The sequence below is a fragment of the Trichechus manatus genome, unplaced genomic scaffold (assembly GCF_000243295.1).
Source record: "Trichechus manatus latirostris isolate Lorelei unplaced genomic scaffold, TriManLat1.0 scaffold00053, whole genome shotgun sequence".
NCBI lineage: Eukaryota > Metazoa > Chordata > Mammalia > Sirenia > Trichechidae > Trichechus > Trichechus manatus.
The window spans coordinates 8,861,672-8,863,339 of record NW_004443989.1 but is presented as its reverse complement, the minus strand read 5'-3'; the positions used below and the strand labels follow the sequence as shown (position 1 = coordinate 8,863,339).

Genomic DNA, 1,668 nt, shown 5'->3' with positions numbered 1-1,668 from the left:
CTCGGCCGCAGCGGAGGGCCACGCGGGCCCACGGCTCCGACCCCGACTGCGGGCGCGGGAGGGGGTCAGGTCATGAGGGGCGGGGGTTCGGGGCGCGCCGGCGCCGCGCGGGACCCGAGGAGGCGCACAGCTCGCTTACCTGGTAAGTAATACAGAGGCGGCTTCAATCCAAACATGATTTAAATTAGAATTCCATAGTGGCCAAAGAGGGACGGAAAAGGGAAAAAAATGTGAAAATCCAGCAAGGAAACGAGAAGCACCGGCCAAGCCACGGCGCGCAATTATGTCCAAAACAATAAAATAAATGCAGAAAATTGATCTGGAGAGCGAAGAAAAAAAATCAGTCCCCCCCCCCCCCCAAGACGATCAAAAGGCTGTCTCTCCGGCCAGCGCCCGGGCACTTTGGGCCACCTCGGCCCTCGCAGGTCCACAATGAGGTAATTGACGGCCAAGGGCGGCGGGGGCCTCCGCAGCTGCCCGGTGTCTTCGCCGCGTGTGTATTTGCTGCCTTTCGGACTTGAGATGCAAATAAAAATGGAGGGGGGGGGGGAAGGCGGAGGGAAGCGGGCGGGAGAGCGCCGAGGAGCGAGAGAAAAATAAAGGGGGGAGGTGAGGGTGATGAAATTGGGGGGGTAAGATCTTCAGGGATTACTCATTTGAAAGAGAGAGAGGGGAAAAAAAGCAGCCCCCAAGACGTGCGAGTAGCAATCTTTCCTCCTTTCAGTTATTTGAATGTCAAGGGCGAGGGTCAACAGACCTGTTTCCAACAGGGTTTCACGTTCAGAACCAGAAGGAAAAAGGAAGGGGGGGCGGCGGGAGGGGGTATCTCTTGTTGCCAAGGAGAAATCGGCTTTGTTTTCGTTTCCCCTTAGCTACTGGGTGAGGAGGGGCGGGGTGGGGGAGAGGAGGAGGGGGCGAGCGGGAGAGGGGAGAGGAGAAAATTAATACCCAAACAGCCAAGAAGTACCGAGGGGGCGATTTCTTCTCGTAAATAAAGGAGGCCGCGATTGCAAACAAGTCTCGGGCAGGAGAAAGCGGGCGGAGGAGCCGGCTCCCCTCCCCCTCTGGCCACCAGTCCCCCCCTCCTTTTTTTTTTTTTTTTTTTTTGTTATCTCCCTGTCCCGGCGTCCCACCACTGACTCAGAGAAAAGGGGTGGGGGAAGGAGGAGAAAGAACTCGCGGGGGCTCGGCGCCCGGCAGAAGGAGGCAGGAGCCGAGCAGGCAGGCGAGAGCGCACAGCGGTGGAGAGCCCCTCGATCAATTTTCATGCAAGAATCATTATCGGTAAATTGGAAAGCTGGCTGCCTGACAGCAGATTTGTCTCCCCTAATGAAAGCGAAAGGGTAGGGGCGCAGCGGCGGGCGGCTGCAGGCGGCGGCGGCGGGGGCTCCTTCCGTCTCTACGCGGCATCTTCCGAGAGCTCCAGGCTTCGCAGGGCGATAATAATAGTTTCACTTGCCAGCTTCCCCCAGCCCGGCCGCCGGGCCGGGCCGCGGATCCATGCGGACGGGGGTCGGGGCGCGGAGCCGGGCTCCCGTCTGTACACCGAGAAGGGTGCTGCTGGAGGCGGGGTGCTCCCTCGGCCCCAAAGCAGGGACTGCTCGCAAACAGTGGGCTGCTTGCTGCGGGCGCCGCCGGTCCCCCCTCCGGCTGCCCAACTCCGCGCTC

The 1,668-nt window shown here is 60.3% G+C and overlaps 1 protein-coding gene across 1 annotated transcript in view; it reads right to left on the bottom strand.

Annotated features, from left to right (window-relative positions):
* The window catches only part of GSE1 (Gse1 coiled-coil protein), a 121,602-nt gene extending 121,249 nt beyond the window's left edge, over positions 1-353 (bottom strand). Inside the window, exon 1 of the mRNA XM_023732552.1 lies at positions 140-353. Coding sequence (XP_023588320.1) covers positions 140-176 — 37 coding nt within the window. The 5' untranslated portion in view covers positions 177-353. The remainder of the gene's footprint in view (positions 1-139) is intronic.
* Positions 354-1,668: the final 1,315 nt, after the last annotated feature.